The 23,220-nt window shown below is 29.4% G+C and overlaps 4 protein-coding genes and 1 long non-coding RNA gene across 11 annotated transcripts; 2 read left to right on the forward strand and 3 right to left on the reverse strand.

The window, feature by feature from the left end:
• Positions 1-97: 97 nt before the first annotated feature.
• On the reverse strand, positions 98-3,892 carry LOC100576894 (keratin, type II cytoskeletal 74). The gene is made up of 7 exons (XM_026440034.1): positions 3,522-3,892; positions 3,051-3,462; positions 2,138-2,329; positions 1,286-1,428; positions 1,064-1,228; positions 831-991; positions 98-763 (listed from the first exon to the last, which is right to left on the reverse strand). The coding sequence occupies exons 1-6, from the start codon at positions 3,890-3,892 to the stop codon at positions 841-843; spliced, it is 1,434 nt and encodes a 477-aa protein (XP_026295819.1). The 3' UTR covers positions 98-763; positions 831-840.
• On the forward strand, positions 2,354-15,105 carry Dl (dorsal). 7 transcript variants are annotated; one of them, XM_006567002.3, is made up of 12 exons: positions 4,845-5,289; positions 6,064-6,150; positions 6,236-6,447; positions 6,514-6,757; positions 6,829-6,972; positions 7,053-7,243; positions 7,328-7,466; positions 9,682-9,774; positions 11,480-11,597; positions 11,680-11,933; positions 12,008-12,174; positions 12,257-15,105. In XM_006567002.3, exons 2-12 carry the CDS (start codon positions 6,099-6,101, stop codon positions 12,404-12,406), a joined length of 1,764 nt encoding a protein of 587 aa, XP_006567065.1. In that variant the 5' UTR covers positions 4,845-5,289; positions 6,064-6,098; the 3' UTR covers positions 12,407-15,105.
• On the reverse strand, positions 13,582-21,037 carry LOC551774 (acidic leucine-rich nuclear phosphoprotein 32 family member B). Its single transcript, XM_625262.6, has 3 exons — positions 20,625-21,037; positions 16,453-16,627; positions 13,582-16,339 (listed from the first exon to the last, which is right to left on the reverse strand). The coding sequence occupies exons 1-3, from the start codon at positions 20,730-20,732 to the stop codon at positions 16,272-16,274; spliced, it is 351 nt and encodes a 116-aa protein (XP_625265.1). The 5' UTR covers positions 20,733-21,037; the 3' UTR covers positions 13,582-16,271.
• On the reverse strand, positions 17,370-20,618 carry LOC107964291. Its single transcript, XR_001702716.2, has 2 exons — positions 19,045-20,618; positions 17,370-17,482 (listed from the first exon to the last, which is right to left on the reverse strand). It is a non-coding gene; the product is annotated as an uncharacterized LOC107964291 (long non-coding RNA).
• A 1,102-nt stretch (positions 21,038-22,139) lies between the features above and the next one.
• LOC411515 (60S ribosomal protein L44) lies at positions 22,140-23,195 on the forward strand. The gene is made up of 4 exons (XM_394987.7): positions 22,140-22,233; positions 22,640-22,813; positions 22,901-23,017; positions 23,104-23,195. The coding sequence occupies exons 1-4, from the start codon at positions 22,231-22,233 to the stop codon at positions 23,122-23,124; spliced, it is 315 nt and encodes a 104-aa protein (XP_394987.4). The 5' UTR covers positions 22,140-22,230; the 3' UTR covers positions 23,125-23,195.
• The last annotated feature ends 25 nt before the right edge of the window (positions 23,196-23,220 follow it).

A 23,220-nucleotide genomic window follows, 5' to 3' on the forward strand; every position in this document is an offset into this window, starting at 1 on the left:
CGTATTTGTGTCACTCGTACGTGGTTACTTAGATTTTACGATCTATTGTAACGTGTTTTTTGAAAAAAATATCATACCATGAGTATCGCTCTATTACAAAAATTTATTTTATCTCTTATTGAAAATCTGTACTTAAAAAACGTTACGTAAAATACGATCAATTAAAATTATTAATCAATTATTGAACGTATTTATTGAAATTACACGATAAAAAGAAATAAATCATCTTCAATTGAGTGATTCTGACGGTATCTTATTTTTATCATTTTATCATGTTACGCGAAAAAAGGATAAAATATAGATTTAAAAAATGTACAACATCTGCATTTATTTATCCATCCTCAGTTTCGCAGAATAGTTGTCTGTATACTCTATAGTATCGTAATATTAGTATAATATCATAGTATTAGTAACTCTTTTTATAATATATCATTTCTTTCCAATTTAAAATGCTTATATAGCTTACGATATCAGAAAGTATATGAATAGAAAAAAAAAAAATATAAATAAAAAAAATATTATAATTTCGATGATAAAAGTACCCGGAAAGTTTACTACCACTTTGAAACTGATTTTCGTTCCTTTCATCTCTGTGCGATCACATATCTCTTTTTCCTCAACTCTGTAAAATCTCTTTTCACAACGTAAAAATCTTCCCTTTCTCCTTCTTCTCTCTTATCGAACAACCAACATCAATCACCCTCGAAATTCCATTTTGTTTAACACTTTGTTTAACGCAATCACGCTTGAACAAGAACACCAACTAAAAAAAGAACAGACAATTGTTATCCTCTTATTGATAGATATTTGTAATTTTGTGTGTAACTTACCAAGCTATCTTTAGGAAACCAACACCGGGCCCGATAATAAAGTACGTAATATAGCCCTTGGCGCTCGTACAACGCTACCAGCTAATTGCAACATTCTACTACTCCATCCCCCTTCTTGAGATTGACGTATTAAACGTTCTCTCAATTCATTCAATTCGGTTCTAACATTTTAATTTTAAATTTTAAATAATATCGACTCAAAGAAGAAGAAGAAGAAAAAAAAAAACTCTTACAATTGCGAATTATACGCTGCTTGCATATTTTCTAAGGCTACCTCTCGGTCGACCAATTGCGCTTCTAAAGAAATGGCGCGCATATTTAGATTTCTCCCTGCATCTTCGGATGATTTTAAACGCTTAAGCAACTTGTTTTTCTCGTCCTCTTTAACTTTCAACTCCCTACAAAAGAATTTATTTATTGGAATAATGTTCACGTTTTACATACACTGGATTTACTTTGAATATCGTTTTATCTGTTCCTGCGAGGATTCAACCATAGCAATCTGTGTGGCAAGTTTCATCTGTAAATCCTCCACGATTGATTCGGCTTTTTCTGCTCTTGTTCCACGTTCCGCCGCTAATGTTTCGCTAGCCGTTATCTGAAATAACATTACATTTTTTTTTTCATACGTGTATTATATAACAAATCAACATAAATGATTATTCTATTAAGATAAAGTTGAATAAAATTCAATCAAGAATTATAAAAATTAAAAAAAAAAAATCTACTATTATTTCTTAATATTGTATCACGTAAACATAATATTATCACGAGTTTTGTTTTGATTCCATATTCTCCAAGCAAGAATTAATAGGTCAAGTAATATCGATTGCTTTTCTAGGTAAGAAAGTAGTATTATAATGTTATTGAGTCACCGATAAGGTAGAAAGAGTATGACTCAACCACGAACTTCTATGTCCTTTCGTGCATTGACCTATCTAAAGTAAATTTAAGTACATAGAGATACTCTTATTACTATCCATAGATATTTAAAATGTGATAATAAAAAATAAAGATCGAAATAAAAGAATTGTATCACAAGAGTTTGAAACATAAAAATATATTGTAACCAATGCAGTTTAGATTGATCGTTCTCTAAGCACGAAAGGGTGAACGAATGACTCATCCGTTCATAGAAAAAAAAAAAAAAGCTGCATTGAAAGAGAATTCACCCTTTGCAGATTCGTTTCTCGCGAGCATAACAATGACTCACCAAGTAAAAATCAATTTTTACAATGGTATAATGTATAAGCTTGCATTTATCGTTAAAGATAATTTATAAATTATAATACAAGAACTGTTCTAGCCTTTTCCAAAAGTATCCTTTTGTCCTCTCGTAATTTCAACAACTTTTCACGATCCTTTGACATTTGCTCGTCGACCGCTTGAAGCTGATTTTGCGCGGTGATTAGTTCGTTTCGCATATTCTCCGTTGAAACTTGCCTCTCCTCGGAAAGCTCGGTCAAACGTTGGATCTCCTCGTCCAATTTTACTTTTTCCTGAAAATAAAACGGTGAATCGCGAATTTGCGAAAAACTCAATTGCTAAGTAAGTTAAAACTTCGTAAGTAAATGTTCGAAAGTATCTAGAACCAGTTTTATCTATGCTGTGTCGTCGCGATACAGTTTCTTCTTTCGCTTCACAATTAGCTGCTGGACCGATGCCAACTTCTCGTTTACGTATATAGTATATACTAATTAATGACTCGACTACGACGCATGTTTCCATTACATTTCGCAAAATATAAATGCATGTTTGTGCATTTATAAACGTTCGAAATATCGTAAATATTTAGGGCAACAAATTGTTTCTTTTTAAATATTTAACGAGAAAATGAATTTGAATGAGATGGAAAGTAAAAAAATTTTTCTCGATATAAAAGTAACAATTATTGAACTTGTTTGAAAGATATTTTTGTTTATCCAAGGAATGCCGAAAATTCGATCGTCTCTATAACTACATATATTATTGCGTGCCCCAAAAGTCGTATTGCGAGCTCTTATGCTAGCGTCATCCCTCTAGTTAGATACACGTCATTGAACTCTCATGTTCATCGTCCGCAAGATGTTGAATGTATAGCTCTTATTCCTAACATGCGCGCATTGTTACTATTTTATGATAAATACATGAAGATGTTACTTTTTTTTTCAATTAATTAATCATGTGAAACACAATTGTTAAAAATTATAAATTTTTAAATACGAGATCGAGAAGATTTACCGATTTCAGAGTATTCCTTTCTTTCAGTACTTCGTCAAATTGCATTTTGGCACGGTGAACATCACCGGTCAATTTACTGACACGACTGTTCTCCGTATCGAGCAATCGACGCAAAACGACAATTTGCAAATGCAAATGTTCAATTTGCTGGCTTAAATCGTCAATTGTGCTGTTAAGATACTGAACATCGCTGCGTCTCCGTCTCCACGCATTTAACATAAGCACGTGACACACCAAAATTGCTGCTTTCTTTGGATTTTGAAAGAATTGGGAATACGATTCCTCCGGTTCTGATGTCACGAATCCATCCATCCATTTTTTGATACCGATACCGATACCCATCTCATTGCCAATAGTATCTTTCATTTTATCACTCTCGTCAAGTTTTTCTATAGTTGAACTACTGTCCGATCTATATTGTAAAAAAAATTAATTGTATTCAAATTATTATAAGTTATCCGTAAACTTTACCTAAGATCGCCATATTCAGTGTCCATTATTAAAGGTGAAAAGTCAATCATGGATAAACTCTTTTTGTAACGTGACGCACTGATTGCGCGCAATATCGAACATGTTGAACTGTCCGGACAACTTTTCGCCGTATTAATTGTAGCTGTATGATTGATGGTTGTGAGATTCGCCAATCTGAAGGAGGTCCTTGGCGGACGATAATATCGGCTGGGCTTCTGACATCTTATGGGAAGTTGCGAGTATGTAAGAAATTTATGTTGCATGCATCGCGTCAATCTTTTCTTGGTAAAACATTGGTTCGATTCTTCCCTGGAGCTTATTGAAACACTCAGGGAAGACGAGCTTTTCGGAGTGATCGCAGTTTCTGGCATCACGCTTGCAGTTCACGAGTAAACTCTTTACAAAAATTATTAATGTTGTTTGTGCTCTTGTCATGGAGACAAAACGAGTGAGAGACAAGACGACAAAAAAGCATCGTAACTCTTGCAAATAGTAACAGTAATATTTTTAACCAAATAAAGAAGTCACATTGTCAATGATGAATGCTTTCCCCATTAATCTCTTATTTTAACTACTATAACTTATGAATTAGTCGTACGATTGCGTGTCTACTTCATAGAATTGCATAAATTGAATACACCTACAATACGATGAGCGTAAGGAGCGATTAAAACTTATGTAATGCATCGTAGATCTGATTTACAGTATAATTGCAAATTACAAGCAAGTAAATTTTATTTGCATTCTAAAATGTTTCAAAAATTCAAATTACTTTATATATATAATGTAATAAATAATTTACGAAAATTTTTTAAGGGTGATTAAGATAAGAAAAAAAAATGTAATGAAATTGATTTTTCCAAAAGTAATATAATATAAAAGAAATATAAATAATAGTTATCGAACATAATATTTACAACAAATAACATTTTATATAATTTCAAGTAAATAGATATGATTGATTATCTAACGCTCTACAATTTCACATGATAAAACAGAATTATGTGACGTGTCTGCATGACTCATCCGACATCAAGTACCTAGTTTCTGGTAACCTATCTACGTCCCTGAAAATTTTAATCTACATATGATAAATTCGCTGAACCTTAGACACAAATTTATTTTAGATATTTAATACGTTTATGCCAAAGAACATACGTAATTTATTAGTGCTTTTCAACTCAAGCTTAAAAATATGCAAGAACAAGAAATGCAATCAATATAAAAGATAATATGAAAAAATATGAAGAGAATTAGAATTAAGAATTAGGAATTAAATATTAAAAAATTCGACGTCATTAGATCTATGGATTTCAAGGAAATAATCGAAAGGTAGTATATCATGTTAACACACGTTCACTCACTTTGAATTGGTAGTGAGTATAGAACCGTCAGGGTACGCGTACTTGCGCGTATCCGCGAAGCATATAGCATATTGCTTTGCTTCTACCATTAAAAGCAACGGACATGTCAGTACCGATACAAAGTCCGAGCAAAATGTTATACCGCATAAAGTCTTGTCTCTAGTCACGGCCGTGCATGCTTTTATGTCGCGTGCAAATAGTGTGCGCAACAATATTTGACAAATAAAAGAATTTCAATTATAGATCTAAACATTAACACATCGCGTTTCTTCAATTTATTTAGCACAGTGCGTGTTTTATAAAAAAATTTCGGGAATATAAGTATTTTCTACTAGGAGAATTATCCAAAACAGTGCGCGTGCTTTCAGATTCGAAAGTGCCTTACTATGTTGATCAAGCTGCAGGCAAGTCTTTCTCGTCACATTGTCCTACGATAGTTTAATTATAGCTGCACGGCTTGTACGAAGCTAGGCTTTCCCAAAATAATGATTGGATCAGCATGGCATCCCTCCTCACTCTCTACTCTCGTTTCTCTTCCCTTGGGACTTGGGACACTTGTGTGCAGTGTCTTTAGAAGTATACCTGTGAACAGCTGTCGTTTCGCTTGCTAGAGATTTAACAAATTTTTATCCATGTTCATTAATATGTGTTTGATTCACTCGCTAGTGTTAATCAAAAATTACGCCTAACACGTTTTATATCAATCATCATCTATACGACATCTTTTGCGACATAAATATATTTTTCTACCAAGATGAACGATTCATGAATTTATGAACATTCAATTTTCTTTACATCAAAAAAATTGATCCCAAAATCAATTTTCCTTCTATACATTTTATTTCTTTCTAGGTATTTATTATTGTCCAATTATTATATTTCCATTTATCTTAACTAAACGCGCGCGAAATTTTTTCTATATAATGTTATGAAGTTTCTGTCAAGAGTTAGATCATGTGGTTAATTTTTGCTCTCACTTTGATGAAAGTGTTCAAAATATGCATAAAAAAATATAAAAAATTTTTTCATATATTGTTACTTTACAATCATTTTATATTCTATATAATTATTCTAATAGAATTGTTAAAAAAATTTTGTATAATATTAGAAATACAATAGAATAGAATAGAAATAGAAATTATTTTAATAACATAAGATGATAAAAAATCATTTTTCAGATGACTATTGTTCAATGTATTAAACAATAAGAGGCATGGAACAATTCCATGATATGAGTGATGGAAATATACATATGAGTGATGTCAGTAAGTATTGAAAATTTTATTATATTTTTACATAAATTTCATAAATTACATTTTACATATTTTATTTCATAATTTGTTTATATAGTTGAAGTCATTGAAACTGATACTAAATATAATGGGAGGGAAGATCAAATCCCAAGAGAAATGAACACAGAACGATTATTGCCTTATGTTGAAATAATAGAACAACCTGCAAGCAAAGCTTTACGTTTTCGCTATGAATGTGAAGGCAGATCAGCTGGTAGTATACCTGGTGTAAACAGTACATCAGAAAATAAAACATTTCCTACTATAAAAGTAAGAAGAAAAAAAAATAATATACAATAATACTAAATAATAATATACAACTGATATTGATTACAGATAGTTGGATATAAAGGTCGAGCTCTAGTTGTAGTATCATGTGTAACAAAAGATCAACCATACAGACCTCATCCTCATAATCTTGTTGGAAAGGAAGCATGTAAACAAGGTGTTTGTACAGTAGAAGTTTCATCAGAGAATATGACAGTTACATTTGCAAATCTTGGGATTCAATGTGTAAAAAAAAAAGATATTGAAGAGGCGCTTAAAATAAGAGAAGAAATTCGTGTAGATCCCTTTCGAAGTAAATTAAAATTCAGTAGATTTATTTAACTATATTTGGCACAAAACAAATCACATTTAATTTTTTAATAGCTGGCTTCGAACACAAAAGACAACCTACTAGTATTGATCTCAATGCAGTGAGATTATGCTTTCAAGTTTTTTTAGAAGGATCACAAAAAAGAAAATTCAATGTGCCACTACAACCAGTAGTATCTGATCCTATATTTGATAAAAGTATGTTCAGATTAATTATATTTTATCAAGATATCAAATATTCGATTATATATTAAATAATTAAATATTAAATATTTAAGAGGCAATGTCAGATCTTGTGATATGCAAACTCAGTCATAGTAATGCATCAGTTGCTGGTGGTATGGAAATGATTTTATTATGTGAGAAGGTTGCAAAAGAAGATATACAAGTTAGATTCTTTGAAGAAAAAGATGGACAAGTGCTTTGGGAAGGATTTGGTGATTTTCAACCTGTTCATGTACATAAACAAGTATGAAATTGGATTTTTATATAAAATTATTTAAATTTTGTATCTTCATTAATATTAATTTGATAAATTGATTTATCTTAATAGACAGCAATTGCATTTAGAACACCGACTTATCGTATGCAGCAAGTGGAACAACCAGTGCAAGTATATATTCAACTTAAAAGACCATCGGATGGTGCTACGAGCGAACCATTTCCTTTTCTGATGTTACCTCTCGGTGCAGGTAGGCCTGCTTTCTGGTCTTTACGGAAAGCATTTGCCAGGAAGAAAACAGATTACTCTTCATTTGGCAAAATTTTAGCTACTGAACCGACATTGTTTTCAAACGTTACTCCGAAATTTCCGCGTAATATTGACGAATATAACAATAATGACCTCGATACAAAAAAATGGAATAATAAAATTTCTGCGTTACGTGCTTTGAATGATTTGTACAATGTAAAAAATACATTAGATTCGTATAATGGAAGTATGGAAATAAATCAAAATATTGCACAAAATATAGATCATGCTAAAAACACTATTATAGATTACCGAAATAATGATTTATCAATCAATGAAGAGAAACGAACTATAGAAAACGAACAATTAAATAGAATGTACAAATCTTATCCCAATTATATAGACAAAGAAACGAAAGACATGAATTTAGAAATTTCAACTCGTCCTAAATCTAATACTGTTGAAAATGCATGCGTATTAAAAAATACAGAAATATTTAAAGATAAATCTGATTGGTTCGATTATTCTGAAGTGAGTAAATGGGTACAAAAAGGACAAATATGTCTCAAAGAGAAGGAAAATGAAATAGATTTTAAAATTGAAGTGACAGAAGATTGTAATAAGTCTTTCAATGATTTATTAACACAAGTAGCAGAATTAGATCAAATTTATGCCGATACACATGCAAAGTTAGTGCAGGCAGCATTTGAACAGAATACAACCGATCAATCTATGGATATTGATGTTTGCGATAATCAAACTTATACTAGTTTACAAATGGCTATGAAAAATCCTATTGAATTTACCGATTTATCGAACGAGAGAAAGTATGAAGATGTGTGTGTACTAAAAACAGATACTAATCAATCTTGTCCTTCTCCACCAGTGACTACGAAAAGAGATGGAACGCAGGAAACGGAAGAAAGATTACCGCCTTTACCACCGAAACGTATCCGGAAGATGCCTTCTATGCCTCTTTTACCTCGTCCTATATCCTGTCATACTACACCAGATTCTTTCATTGAAGCACCAAATAAAACTTTACCTTCCTTACCTAGTACTTTAACTAAAAACTCGAAACAAGGATTATTTTCAAAATTATTTGCAAAAAAAGTAAAAAAAGATAAAGACATAATTTTAAATGTACCTAAAGAAAGTACTCAATCTTTGACTACTACAGGAAACGTTTCATATTTGACAACAAATAATACATCAAATAATTCACAATTACAAATTCCAAGAGCTAGTCTAGTAAGTACTACTAGCGTAAAATCACTTAGATTGGAAGGAGATGAAACACCACCGTATGGAATGGAATTAACAGAAGCTGAACATTATGCATTATATACTGCTATGGCGCCGCACGCAACTGCTTCTGAATTTGATGAAATGTCTTTCTATTATAGTCCTGTGGAAGATGGAAAGATTTATTCTGAAAAAAAGGAGACTTAATGTGTCTTAATATATTTTTAGCCTACTTCCATTTAAGAGTGATATTTTTTTTTCAAATATTATAATAGAAAAAATGCTGATGTTATAGCAGATAATTGCTAATTTTCAGAAACAAAAAGCATTATGATTGAATGAAGTTACTTATTTACGATAATATGAAATTTTTGTAACTTGAGTGTGTTTGCGTTCTTAAGATATATTTTATATTTTTTTCATTTTTTAAAAAAAGTACATGTAGCAATTTTATTATGCTACTTTAATTAATATACTCTGAAACCAATGCAGTACTATTTTTTCTAGTCAGAGTACAAATTTGTTATTTTATTTCTATATAGTCTTTTATATAAAAAAAAATAGCTGAAATATAAAATCGGCTGAAACTTGTTATTTATCATCAGAGTTTGTGTTTCTTCTAGTCAAATTTTATAGTGTTGCTACTTATTATACATATCTTTAATCTTGTGCATTGCTTTTTACTATTTATGACACATTGTTAAGTTTTTATATAGTGTTCCAAGTTTATAGGCATCATTTTGTTTCTAGTCTTAGAATAAGCACTTAATTTATAGTTAAAATTAATTATTTATATTTAAGATTTTTTATTTGTTTGTAACTTATACTTATTTTGAACCACTGACTTAACTATTTGTTCAGATATAATATTTTTAAAAGTTAAAAAAGCTTAGATCAAAATTTATAGGTTTGTTGTCTTCAGAAAAAATTGATATTTAAAAGTCATGTGGTTAATATACAATCATTTATAGATGATCCTGATTCATTAAGGCGAAAGAGACAAAAGATTAATAACAGCCAAAACGCGCTAGTTTTGAGACATGTACAGGCAGAAGCTGAGAAGCGTGAGTATTTTTTTATCAAATTGTCTTCAATTCTACAGCTTTGCCGGGAGTGGGTTTAAATGATATCATTAGCATCGTCGCAACGTCAAAATTTCTAAATGTACATTGTGCTACATTTATGCGAAATTGCTGATTTTACTTCTTTGTAATTACTAATATTCGCGTCCACATTTATTTTATATGCAAGAAAAAAAAATTAGCAAGACTTTGTGATGCGAGTCATCAACATGTTATGCATTTTTCTGATGGGTTTTATCAACCCTATTTGTTGTAATAATAATTGTATTGATGAATCTAAAAAATTTGTTGGAAGTCCCAAAAATTTGGACTAACTTGTACATTTGGAGAATGTTTACAGCATTTTTATGAATCACGAATATATATTTATCGAAATATCTATGTTTCAGCGCTCTTAAGTCACGTCATACTAACTATATAATTAATCTAATATCTTTGCACACTGGAAATATTTAAATTTAAAAATTTCTTATATTCATTGTTATATATTTTGTCTGTTGAATTTCGTCCAATAGTGCCTAATAATCTAGAAGATTAACATAAAAAAATGATAAAAAATTTCCGTTGTGCAAAGATTGATATTTTTTCATAAATTAGAATTTTCATTGTATTAAGAAATACTATATTCATATATATATATATACATATATATATATATTTTCACGCACTGAAGAATCTTGTTTTATACTTTTTTAAAAACGTATTTTGTATAAATAGTTGGAATTTGTACTTAAATTTTTGGATGGCAATGGCCTTGTACATTTGAAGAGAAAATTGTATTTTTGTAATTATTACTGATGATTGCACGAATGGATGCATTTTTTATATCCATTAATGCGACGAAAAAAGTATGTTGTTAATGATAATAACGTTGACAAAAGCGGGCTTAATTTTTACAGTTTAAATAATATACAAGTATCCTGCTCTCGTATTAAAATATTGTATTTAAATATTCAGCAATACAATAATAAGAGCGGAAATTATGTGCAATATTTGTATGGCAATACAAATTTTTATAAACTGCTTTGAAAAAGAAAAATCTATATAATGTATGACTTATACATATATACAGAATATATTGATCTATATATATATATACATACTTATTTAATGATAAAAATTACGTGTTTTTATTTTGCTCCCAATCAATTTCAGATCAAAAGAATATTATATATAAAAAATATTCAGGTACGACCATAAAAATATTAGTTTAGTTTGTTAATATTTGTTAATCATTGACTGTATTTTTTATTCTAATAAAAGATATTCAATTTTTTACGAATAATGTTTGAAGTGAAAATATATAAAATTGCATGCATCTTTTGTAATTAATCCTTCGTTTTTACTTCAAACTTTTGCTTTTTATATGTTGCTTGATCATTTCCATTTTTATGCTTCTAAAATTTTTATATGCTTCTTAATCATTTTATGTATTTTTTTTTTTTTTTTGATTCATTTCGATAATATTCAATTTAAGCATATTATATATTTATTAAAATTAATAAAATTAATATAATATATATTGAAATAACATTCAAAAGAAATCGTTTGTACTAAATAACAAAATGTGAATAATGAACTTGTGTTATTTTAATTAGTCTTTAGTAGTAATAAATTTCTATTTGTTTTATCACAATTGTAGATGCTGCAATGTTAAATCAATACAATTTTAATATTATTAAATCAGAACCGACGGAAAGGATATCTCCTTACGGATATCCAATTGGAAGTGGAGGATCCTTTCCATCCTTGTATCCGATGGCAACAACTTCTCCACAATCGCAATCTACTATACAAACGTTGAGGTAACACAAAGCTTTGTATCATTTAAAAAATGAGATAATATGCAGAACAATGGATCTGAAGAAATTTTAATACGTTGTACAGGCCACAAGTATCGCCAGATCGTACATCGCCAATGGAGTACAGATTATACAATCCAGCACTTATTCAATCACAACCATCACCTCAATATCCATCAACAAGCAGTCATATCTTACAACAACCATCAATCAGAACGTATACACAACAACAATTTCCATATGTACATGACACGTTACAAATACAGCCGCAAGAACAATTAACGTTAAGCAAAGTAACATCAAACTATCACGAAGAATTTCAATCGTTGAACAATGCTGGTAGTATAAGTGTTTATTTTCATTATTATTATATCAAACTATACATCATTGTAATTTTTAAATAATTCATATAGTAGGTGAAATGGAAGCGACAAATGTTACAAATATTTTAAGTATGGACAACACGCAGTATAATCTTGATTTGAGTCTTCCTCAACTTGATTCGACAGAACTCGCCGATCTTGATATTAGTCTTTCTGAAAATCTATCCAGTGGATTATCAATTTCAGATTCTACCAAGGTACGTGTAATATTGTTATTAATACAAATTTCTATTTATCATTTACTAATAAATAAGAAATTAAATCTATAATTAAATCTAGCCGGAAACAAGTAAAGGAATAAACGCAGAACCAAGCAATATTGAAGAAAGTAATAACATGACCGATAGTTTTACAAGAATTGCTAATAACACTATTCAGGAATTATATACTTTAAATAATATGTATAAACCAACGCGGGAGGTTGACTAAAAAGCTGTATATTTTATTAATCTTCATAACATTGTAAAAAATATGTTATATAAATATTATTCTCTGAAAGAAAATTTCTTTGCATGAATATATCATGTAATTAATATTTAAATGGTTGTGATTGTATCGCAGTATATTACTGTGTAATTTTTTAAATTACTTTTTCATTCGATAAGTTTTAAACATTGTTAATATTTTTATATGATTTCTAAAATTCTTTACTTTCAATATTACGAATTAAAAATATTCATTTAAGTATACAAAATGCTGTGACTGTGATCAAAATGTATCGAAATCTATGTCTTGACATGCATGCAAAATGTCTCAATATGAATTATTATTGTATACAATACAATAAAACTTATAAATGAAGAAAATACTGTGTATATATTGTAAGACAATCTGCATGCAATATTCGTACAAATTGCTTAGCTAAAATAAATATTCGCAAACATTTCTGTTACACATCTTATACTCTTATACAAATGTTTGATTTTTATTTTTTACACATTTATATATTTACTACAAATTCCTTTGTAAGTGGTATGTTATTTTTATATTAGGGGTAATATCCGAGTGCTACCTCTAATAATATGTATCCAATTAAAAATTTCCAATAATACATATTCCGTCCAGGTACGTTGATTCACATTTAAAAAAATTTTTACCTTAAATTTTAATATTATGTACTATGGTTGCATTCCATCATAGATTTTACACATATTTGTAATATCTTGTTATCAATTACAATTTACCTGGTATCCAGTATCATTATCTTAAAATCACTATTAATTACAGAAATTATTTTATAAATAAACAATATCAGATACAAATAATATTATGCTTAAGTACATATTTTTACTTTATATACAGTTACATCTAAGAATACATTATAATTTTACATACAATTATACGTGTAAATAAACATAGATATTGAAATTCAATAATATTTAATCTTGTGTATCACATATTACGTACATATTCTATTGTAAATTGCTATTTTATATTTACATAGTATAACTACATAATTCTTAATTTATATGTACATAGAAGGTACGTAAAAACAATCTTAGTCTAAATTATCTTCGAAAAAATAAATTGTCGATTAATTGTCAAGTATTAAATAGGGAAAGACGCGTTCCTTCACAGATACGTGAAGAATAAAAAAACATCTGTTGTTTTCCAAAATGTATTTACTTAAAAATACAATGAAAGTTCAATTCTGATGGAATGGGCAGAAATATAGTCTGTGGTATCGGTTACTGTTATGTCGAAAGTGATGATGCGATGGTATCCTGTACAAAAGTAGTTTGAACAAGACTTATGAACACACAAACCAAATTCTTAGCCTAAGATTTTGTTTACGTTTAATCGTATGACATGTTTCATTACCAGATTCATTAAGATTCTTAAATTCTTCTTTTTATGCTTACCTAACAAATGTAGGGATGTAACGGTATCTGGGCGCTCAGCCTGATTGATTGTAAGACCCGTTAGCACCAGTAAATAATTTTCAGAATCACGTCAAATACTGGAGCAGAGAAGAGTTCCGTGATCTCTAGCTCAAAGTACACAACGTAAGTCCATTTTCATATTTTTTGAACATGTTGCAAACGGGGCTTGTATTGTATTAATAAAATTAAATGGACCTATGCTTACAGTGTATTATTGTATACTATGAACGCTAAAGTACTCATTTTTGCTCAGGCACCTGTACTTTAAGATAGTTCTTTGTCAACATGATCGTCAAGGTACTATCTTGAAGTCAACACGTGTAAATACAGCAGCAGATTGTGTATAAAATCGTAGAATAACAGAGTTCTGGAGGTGGTATGGTCTGTAAACAATGCAATAAATTGCTGTATGACTTACGTATCATTATATACGGAGTATATTTAAATTTTGTTATTTCTTTCATTTAACCAATTGAATAAATTGGATTTATCGTACAAGTGTGTATACAGTCCATCCCATCTCCTTGGATTCAATGTAGCAGGATTCAGTCCACAAATAGCAGTTTTCTTTTTTTTATTTTAATACTGCTATTACTGTAATTTGTTTTCGGAAGTTAAACCCATTACTACTTACGAGAACGAATCATTTTCTCTGATCTAACTGCGTTTTATTTAACTATCTCATTCGAAAATATTTGTACATTAAAACGTGGGACATCGTCTCGCATTCAAATTATCGTTACCTTTATTTATTATGCAGCTATGGTACAATGGTATCGTAACCGCAATGTCTCTTCACCCGTTTCTTGTCTACCAGTCTCCCGAAATAAGTGATGGCATGGACCATTCCATTTGCAAAGATCCACTGACACTAACACAAAGAGCATATTTCAATTGTTGATAATCAGTGAAATGTGTAATTCATCAAAAATTATATGATACCATTAATAAATCTGAAAATATGTTTTTAATAAGATACTAATCACTGTATGTAGGATACTGTCATATAAGATTACCCGTTCTACGACAGTCAACGAATCATTGCTTGAGTAGTCCATGTCAATGAAGTCAAAATAAAACCACAGTACATAAAATACAAATGAATTACGTTCAAATGAGTGCAATTGAATAGGGAGAGTTTTCTCATTAATTTTTTCAATCGTCGATAATTGTTGTATTATATTTTCAACGATTTTTGAAATGCGCTACGTAATTTCGTTTTGAAATCTTACGTAAATACAAAAAAGGATATATAATAAAAGGATATGAATAAATGGAATATTCATTTTGGAGAAATAAACAAATTATTTGTATCATTTATGTTTTATAAAATAAAAATTCTCTCCCTACTCTATATACTCGAAGCCTAAATTGTAACAACCTCTCCACAATACATTACGTTACATAATATTATCATTAATAATAAAATGTTTCTTATTCCATAACTTTATACATACTATGTATAATTATTATGCAATGTTAAGAACACACATGACTCATCCACACTACTTAGCGCGAGCGTTATATTAATCTTAATTTTTGTTCTCGGATCAAACAGGAGCACGAAGCAGAGATTTTAAAGATTAAAATCTTTTCTTTTTTTTTTCATTTTTTTTGTTTTTTTTTTTTTAATATACAAAGAATGTCGAGAGATGTCCAGTATTTATTTATTATAGTATTTATTTATTATTTTTATTTCTTTACGCACCACTTGATCCATTTTATTTTTATTTTTTTTTTTTTTAACAGCTCGCGCTCCTACAAAATCGTTGCAAATACACATATAGGTCGAAAAAGAAATCAATCACGCGCACAAGGTGAGAGACATTCGTTGAACTACAAACGTAAATTTGATTTCAAATGTAAAAAAATCATCACCCACAAATGTTCATTTTACATTATTTAAATACAATAGAGCTTTTTATCTTAAATAAGTTTTCGTTATAAAACTGTCCCGCGAAGAAAGCCAAATGACAGCAAATACCAGTTAATAGATGGTTTGGATAAAACAATAAATTCGTCTTGAGAGTATATTTAACGTACCAAACGTACGAGTATGCACGAAGGACTTAGATATTAAATCGACACATTCAAATCTCACACGACGAATATATAGTTTTCATTCAAACTATCTAATAGCATTTGGTGATGGCTAGATGACCAGAATTGCGAAGAGCCAAGACAGTAGAATTGCGGCTGCCTCTAATTTGTGTCAGCCCACCACAACTCCGGTAAGGTGGTAATTTTTATTCGTAGGTCGGGAGGCAATAGGGTCTGGGCACGAGGTAATCAACATTGCTACCAACCACTCAATATGAGAGTAAGTGTTTGCTGAGAAAACTGCCGAAGATCGACGATGGTACCGTGTGCCTACCTCCTTTCTTACTTACATATTCTTTTCCCTGTTTTCATTATGCGTCTTCTTCTTCATCTTCTACTTCTCCTTCTACTTCACCTTCTGCATCATCTTCTTCTTCATCTATAAATAAGAGAATTTATATTTTTATTCAATGACTTAATAATTGTCGATATTATTGCTATACGAATTTATAAAATATTAACATTTTAACGCTAAAAAATTCCATAACTCACCCTCTCCTTCTTCTAAATCTTCTTCACCTTCCGGTATATCATCATCTTCATCATCTTCTTCGCCATCGCCATCAACTTCTTCCTCCTCTTCAACTTCCTCTTCTATTTCTTCTTCTTCCACTTCTCCATCGCCATTTTCTTCTTTCTTCTGTTTTTTTGTTTCATCATTTTTTTCCTAAAACATAATAAATAAATAAATTATATTTCATATAATTATTAAAATATTTATTTCAATTTTGTTTGTAATTATATAAAATCATGAAATATTCACTGAATATTTTTTTTAATTCAAATAATTAAAAAAAACATTAAAAAATAAATGTTTTAATTTATCTTCATTTAAATATTCAAAAAATAAAGAAAAGAAAAAAATGGATAAAGAAATTTTTTCCCGCCAAGAAATATAAGGATATGAGAAGAAAAATGAAATATTTAAATATGACGAAACAAGAAGAAAAATAAAAAAAATGAATTTTTGATAAAAATTTTTAATAATAAAAAAAATTTTTTTGATAAAAAAAAGAATCTTAAAAATCAAAATTATAAAAAGATAAGTAAAAATAAAAAATCAAAATATAAAAAAATCTTGAAATTAAAATCGATATAAATATATTAAATATTATTTGGCATAAAGTTCGATAACATAATTAGTTTAAAAAAAATTGCGATATATAAATATGTAATAAAAAAAAAAAAATGAAAAAAATTATTTATGTAACAGCTTAATAATATATGTATATTTATGTTTAATTCTTTATACATATTTAAAATAAAAGCCTATCGTAAACCTCAATCTTATCAAAACTATATTCATGTAAAACTAGAGACATAAATAATTTAAGAGGATGATATCAAATTTTATTTCAGATAAAAAACACAATAATTGTATGCTTCACACGATTCTTGAAATATCGATACCTTAACTCGTGTTCATACAGCTTTACTCGTGACCAGGGTAGATTGCCATAATGGCATACACGCGCTGTGTCTATCGGCGGTACGAGGAAAGCAGCATAGAAAACTTGCAGAACTGCATCATCCAATCAAAGGGACGAATGAACTAAGACTAGATGGTGGGAGAAACGTAGGGATTGGCAGACGACTACGATACATGTTTGTAGAAGGGGATGTGTTCGTGCTGCGTAAAGCACACGAAAGAGAAAGAGGGGAAAAGAGGAACACGAAGCAGCGTGTCCGGATATCGTACATAGAACTTATAGACGTTACATATAAATAAAAAATATTTATATATATTTTGTATATTGTATCTTAAGTAAATATATATAAGAAATATATATATATTTAAATATAGAAATTCTACTAGATGATCATGAAAATTTTAACATAGTCGATACGAATTGTTTCAAGGTAATCGTCTCATCATATGTATTATCAAATACTTTTATCAAATGAAACGTAATATCTCATTTTATAAATTTAAATACTTAGTATAATATATAAATATTAATATATATAAATTCTTTAATAACAATCAATAATTAATATTTTTATAATACTGACTAAAAAATTATAAAATATAAATATATATATAAAAGTTTAAAATAAATCATTAAATGATAAAAAAGAACTAGCTATTCATAAAAACATTATCTCGGATACTACGATGTTATGACTGAAATTTGAAACGCTTTCTTCGAATTCAAATCTGTTGACTACTACTATTACTATTATTATTATTATTACCATTGTTCTTATTACTTATATTCATGGCATTAGCGGGTAGTTTACAACGAACAACTGACAGTGACATACCGACAATGCCCATGAAATTTTGTTTGTTATCCTACAAACACGATTACCTATCAACTTATTACTAATCACGAGGTCTTTACAGATAACCTAACGTTCATAACCTATCATATAAACTTATTTCATTTCTCTCGCCTGTACGACTAAGTCATGAACAATCGTTATATAATTCTGTAACACGCATTAATTTGATCATATTGAATTACTAGAAGTATTTTGCTTGCCAATAAAAAACAAAATAAATGAACCAAAAGTAAATTTATTAAGTCATTAAACCAAAATAAGATTATAGATGATTAATTTCTAAAATAATAATTATTTTATTTTTATAATATTATTCTTGTTAAATTTGAAATTGAATTTAAATATTAAAAATATATATATAAATTATAAAATATAAAGAACAAAATATTGTGAAAAATATTACTATTCCAAAAATAATAAAATATCAAAAAAAAATATTAATTTATTATTTAAATTAAATAAAAATTCATCGAAATTTAAACATTATTTGAAATTCCCGCCTTTTTCTTTACTGCCATATTCTTTATGATCTATATGCGCTTGCGTCATAAAATCTATGAGATTGAAGTAATATATGTTGCAACAATCATAAATACATTAATATATTAATCTTAAATGAAAATGAACTTCATATGTATATAAAACTAGCGAAGAATTAATAATTCTTAACTTAATTGAAACGAAATAAGAAAATGAATACTATTTTAAGATTTTATCTTTTTAATAAACGAACATTATAAAATACAATAGGGATAGGGATATTATAAGCATTTTAGAAGCACACAAATATGATCGTACTTTCCACGTGACATACTATTGCTGTTGCGCGAAGACGCCTCCACGACTTTCTATATAATATAAACTGAAAACGTGGATAATCGGCATTTTTGATCACGAATTTCACCTTGTAATTTCCATAGTAACAGACGTATAATGTATTATCGACTAAAAATAAGCAGCTCCTATCACAACGCCGAATGACGGTCCGATTTAAGATGAAAAATCGCAACGATGTTTTCTCGAAGGTTCGTAACACTACGCGGTATACTACGAAAGAACAGGGAGGCAGGAGAGACATGGGTATATAATACATGGCGTTACTGCTGGCTGCGCGCGTGGGGTTTTTGATGGAAAGAGAGAAGAGAGCACCAACAGAGTTGAAGGTAGAGGGGAAGAGAGAGACTGAGAATGAAAAGGAGAAAGAGGGATAGAGAGAGAAGCAAAGCGAGAAAGGAAGCCTTCAGCGCGGTGTTTATGCACGCAGATCGGTAAACAATTTCAGAGCAACACGTCGACCTGAAAGAGATATGTGTGTCTATCGATCGTCCGTCAGACACGATTAACCCTCTTACAACGAATTATCGATCAATTACGACAGAGAGAGAGAGAGAGAGAGAGAGAGAGACAAAAAGAGGAGAGGGAAGGAGAAGATAGAAGGAGTAAGCGAGAAAGCACAACGAACGCGGGCTTGGTTTCGGGCGCCATAATGGAAACCCACAGCGGTAGTGGTGGCGGCAGCAACGGCGGTCGGAAAAATGCGCGGGATGCTCGCTTTTCCTATCTATAACACTGATATTCTAGATAAAAAAAATGGCGTCCATTTTGTAGAAAGAATGCCAAGTAATATAAACTACGCTTTCAACAAAATTTTCACAAAATTGTACGGAGTTACAGAACGCTTCGAGAATGCACAATATGAAAATATATGAAATAAGCACATGGCGTTAGTAATTGAGATCCCGCCCGAATTTTGCATTCACAAAATAAAAACATAAGAATATTGAATCTGATTTTAATTAGATCGATAATTATAAATGGTACTAACAATAAGGGTGATCAACTAAACCATCGTGCTCGTGGCAGCCACGCGAAATACGATGGCGTCCCTTAGCTTGAATCGAGAAAACATCACAATTAGACAATTTTTTATCATTTAAAGAAAAAATATAGAAGCAAATAAGTTTCTTAATATTATAAAAATATCAATTCTAATGAAAATGCCGGCCGGCATCCTATTCTCTTCCATGCCGTCAATCGGTTGAAACGACACTCAACTGCCCGCCCACCCGTCTGTCCTCGAGAATATGATATTGCGAATAGAATACAAATTCATTACTCTAAGATATAAAATACGAACGATTTTCATAAAATTCGAAAACACGAAAATCTAATTAAAAGAATATTCACGAACTTCCATCGACTTATATAAATACGATTTTGAAATCGTAGACAATGCTGTGATCAAGCAGCGTGGCGCGGAAGCATGGTGTAAGCCGGCGTGTACGTGCTTTCATGTGTACGTGTATACCTACGTACAATCGTGAAAAAGGTCGAGAAAGTATTTTAAAAAATCAAGTAGGAAAAGCAAGACAACTCACCTCGGCTGGCCTCTTCATTCCTTTGATCTCACATTTCGCGTCTCCGGAAGCTTTGTCGTTCTCAGTCACCTTCTCCACAGCGACCTCGTTGTTTTCTTTGCTACTCATGATGGATATGTATGATGGACAAGATGCCTGCGTGTCTGCTTATAAACGATGAAAAAGGTAGAGCAATGTGTACACGTAACGATACTTCGTGCCCTCGCGCGGCGTCAGTTTCCGGCGAAATGCCCGAGAGAGCAGCGTCGTCAGGCGAAAACCCAAGGGGCAGAGGGAAAGAAAGAGGGGAAGGGAAGGTGAGACAGAGACCAACCAGTCAGGAGTGGAGAGCGTCGTGAACTGACGACTGTGGCGCGAATAGCGCAAAGCGGACTACTACCCGGTCTCAGCTCGCTCCTAGCACATCCAACCTGGCTTTGTTCAAAAATGAAGATGGCGCGGGTTTGAAACTCGATAAATGTCTGATTGGTTGAAATCATAATATCCTTTTCCGACGTGCCACTGCACCTAATTGGAAAAGTTATAACACTACATGATGTTTTATTATTTCTTATGAAAGTTTTCCACGTAATCCATCCACCTGACGTATAAATAAAATTAGATCCTGCGGAGGACGAGGGGTTCGAGAGTTCGTGGCCTGAGTTTACCGTCTGGTTCGAGGCTATGTTGCTCGATTCAAATAAGTTTTATCGCTAAAGAACATTTATATCTTTTATATGTTTTCTTTATAAAAAAAAATTAAAACACATAAGAAATACAATATAAATTTTATATAAAGAAAATAATTATTTTATATATACTTTAAAAATTATTAATTTAAAATAAATATTTGAAATAACATGCTTTAAAGATCATGGCGGGAATTATCCTATACATAAAAGAACTAAGCTTTTTGAATGACGCAGACGCACACCTGTCACTCAAAATTCAACGTCAAATATATTACTATTATAGTTTATTAAATTTTTGTCTATGAAAAATATTTTTTAAATATAACGAATATGAATGAACTTTTATTTATTACATTAAATAAAAACAAATTATGATTATTACAAATTAACCTAATTATTTATACAATGAATTATTCGTTTCCGTAACCAAAGACAACGTAACAAAAGAAAAATGATTACATATTAATATTGTTTTTTCTTTTATGTATTAAGTATTATTTTTTAATTTTAATATTTGTTTGAATAAATAGCAAAAATTTTTATTATAATATAGAATGATTCATTAAAGATCATAAATTGATTAAAAAACAACAGTAAAAGAAACATTATAACATATAATTGCTGTTATTGATTGAACGTCTTATATATTAAACCAATTTTGATGCCGAGTATTAATGGCGTATATGCAATTGAAATTTTATATTTAAACGAAATAAAAATATTTATATTCATTTTTACCATAATTTAATATGAAAGAAATTTTATAAAGTAATATTATATTAGGTATTCCATTAATATTTATATGTTTTAATAAAAAAAAACATTAAATTTCTGATTTTTTCACATAGTCTAATACGCGCATGCGTAAATATATATGTATATCAATTTCCGGTGTATATTCCAAGTATATTTCCTTTTCTTTCTAAACGTCCAACATGGTAGGTAAATCTTCAATTGAAAATATTCATAATTTATCCATAATTTTAATGATAATCTTATAATAATATCACATATAGATTTAAATTTTATTACATATATTGTATTTGTAAAACAATAATATAAATATTTTATAATATTTATAGATAGAAACAAATGTTATAATAATAATAACATAACCTCTAAAATGACATTATGTTAAAATATCTTTTAAAAATTAAAAGAAAATAAATTAATATTAATAAGGATTAATAAAAAAGAAATATAAATCGTAAAAAATTATGTAGCATAAGAAAATTAAGATTTATCATTTTAATTCTTTTTTAATCTATTTTAATCTATCTTTTTTAATCTATTTTCTTTTAGAAAATAAAATTGTGTTATATCGTGAATTCTTTATATTTTTAGGTAAATGTGCCGAAACAGAGGCGCACTTTCTGTAAAAAGTGTAAAGTACATAAACCACACAAAGTAACACAATATAAAAAAAGTAAAGAACGTCATGCATCCCAAGGTAGAAGACGTTATGATCGTAAACAACAAGGTTTTGGTGGACAAACTAAACCCATTTTCAGGAAAAAAGTATATTTTTAAATATATAATGACAAATATTAATGTTATTAGTATTTATTAGTTATAATTTTTGATAATTTCATATTATTTATTTAGGCAAAAACTACAAAAAAGATTGTATTAAGAATGGAATGTACAGAATGCAAATATAGAAAACAAATTCCTCTTAAAAGATGTAAACATTTTGAATTAGGAGGTGATAAAAAACGAAAGGTAAATAATATATTATATATAAATTTTTTTTTGCAATATTTTATATAATTTATTCATTAATTTATAATAATAATGTTTCATTGCAGGGACAAATGATTCAGTTTTAAGATGAAATTATATATATAAACTTATTAAATGTATTTAATAAAATATGAAATAAATCTTCTGAATATTTGTATTTATATTATTTTATTAATTATGTT

Source organism: Apis mellifera, linkage group LG4, assembly GCF_003254395.2.
Source record: "Apis mellifera strain DH4 linkage group LG4, Amel_HAv3.1, whole genome shotgun sequence".
NCBI classification, from domain to species: domain Eukaryota; kingdom Metazoa; phylum Arthropoda; class Insecta; order Hymenoptera; family Apidae; genus Apis; species Apis mellifera.